A 2178-nucleotide genomic window follows, 5' to 3' on the forward strand; every position below is an offset into this window, starting at 1 on the left:
TGCAGGTTTCACAACAAATATCAAATAAAAAAATGAATTGATGTTGATTCTTGTTCGAACAAATGTGTATTTAGTTTATGTTGATTTCCTATCTTAGCTACAAAGGAAATTTTTCAATATATTTTAGAATCAATGTATTTTAGTATGTATGAAGGGTAATTAAGGGGTATGGCTTCTATTTTTAGGACCAAGAAAGAAGTACAACGTAGTGAATGAGGGAGGGGGCCAAGATGGAGGATAAACAAGTACTGAACAATCATCATATTACAATTACTCGAGACAGCCGTATTTATTTCTAACATTGCGATAATGACTACAGTAACAGAAAGGCAACGAGACGTCCTTCCTTATACCAAAACATGCATAAGCAATTTTTTCATACATTCATAGCAACCTGGATTTAGAAGCAACAAAAAATGATGGACAACAAAATCCTAGTTCGTCCAAGACCAAAGACTAGGAAATGGGTGCTCATCACTGGGCTCTAACTTCTCTTGCTGCTCCACATAATAGTGACCACTACTTGTACTCGGTGGTGCCGGTAGATAAGGATCATATGGGGATGGTGGTAACTGCTGCATATTGTTCCATTGATAATAGGATTGATGATGATCATATCCTTCATAATTTGTAGACAGTATGGTCTGCTCCTGTTGCTGTTGCCCACCAACAAAATTGGTCGAACTACCTGCTTCGAAATCATTCCTCGATGAATATTGTTCCCTCATACTCTCCATCTCTTCTTGCACGCTTGGTTTCCCCTTGTGCTTAATCTTGCACAGCTTCCATAACTAACAAAATGAAAGTAGTACAAATGAAACAAACATATGAAGATGCATATAATTAATTAAGACCAATTAACTTAGAACTGTGCACGCAAAAATATTAAAACTAGTACCGTGGTTCTTGATTCAAGGCTGTATTCATACATAATCCAATTAGTCTTGACGGCATTATTGCGATTTCTTTCATTGTCCTTGAACCTATGGAATGTTAAAGGCCTCTTGTTCCCAACAAGAAGTTGATCATCATTATTAGCATGTATTTTCTTGACATGGCTCGTAGCTTTCCACCATCCTCGACCGAGTACTTCCCTCGAATAGTTTATCTCCCTCGTACAATAGTAGTATCTCTCACCGTTGCTTAAAGGCGTGGTTTGATTCCCTGCATGTAACAATATTGTTATAGAGATCTGACTTAAGCAGTCAGATCTCATAGTAAGGTAGAAACTAACATAAACTCAACATTGATACTGTAAATTTCAATGGATGGACAAGATCACGGAATATGATATTATCCCTCTAAACTTGAACCCTAGACAATATATAGGTAGCCTGAAATTAATTTGTACCATATAGTATCATGCAAAAAAGCTTTAAAAAATCATTTCCACGCACTATACCATTATTGCAAAGAAAAGGGAAGAAAAATCACGAGCCCTACATGCAGTAGAACAAAGAAATACATGGTGCATATTACGCACATTCAAGATCCTGTGGTTCACGCTCGTAAACATTTGTTTCGAGAATGAAATGAAGTGGCATTTCTTGGCCAGAAGCTTTTCTGTCTAGGAATTGGATGAGCTCTTCATCAGTTGGATTGAACCTGAACCCATGCGGCACCATCTTCAAGGCATACAATGAAGTAATTTCCCTTTCGTTTTAGAGAGCTAATTCTCTGAACAATGGCATACAATGCTGCTTCCTTATATAGAGAAAAGGGACAAAAAGGTAGATATAACAAAATATTCAAAGAAGAAAACGCAAGCACAATTGATAACGACACCACTAGAAATTTTGCGCTGTCCAAAAGGAGAAAAATGGAGTCAATGGCAATGACTTGAGAAAACTTTAATAATGGCCTAAAAATTAGCCTGAGAAAAACCGGTAGTTTTAACGAAAAAAAAAATCTGATAATCTGACAACCGACCTGAATTGATGCCAGATAATATACAAGGGATCCAATCAGATCCAGTTAGATCAAATCAAACTCATAAGTTAGATTTCAGACACCTTAAGCAACTGCCAGATTTAACATTGGTAGTTTTAACGTATTTATCTACAAAGATTTCTTTCAGTATTTATATTAGTAGTTTATCGGTATGTATATTACTAACAAACTCATAAACAAAAATAATTCATAAGAAAAACTCTCATCACGTAATTTATAGATTGTTGA

At 35.9% G+C, this 2178-nt stretch overlaps 1 protein-coding gene across 1 annotated transcript; it reads right to left on the minus strand.

The window, feature by feature from the left end:
• Positions 1-288: 288 nt before the first annotated feature.
• Positions 289-1647, minus strand: LOC133670631 (NAC domain-containing protein 37-like). The gene is made up of 2 exons (XM_062091172.1): positions 899-1647; positions 289-791 (listed from the first exon to the last, which is right to left on the minus strand). Exons 1-2 carry the CDS (start codon positions 1214-1216, stop codon positions 435-437), a joined length of 675 nt encoding a protein of 224 aa, XP_061947156.1. The 5' UTR covers positions 1217-1647; the 3' UTR covers positions 289-434.
• Between the last annotated feature and the right edge of the window lie 531 nt (positions 1648-2178).

Source organism: Populus nigra, chromosome 13 (genome assembly GCF_951802175.1).
Source record: "Populus nigra chromosome 13, ddPopNigr1.1, whole genome shotgun sequence".
NCBI lineage: Eukaryota > Viridiplantae > Streptophyta > Magnoliopsida > Malpighiales > Salicaceae > Populus > Populus nigra.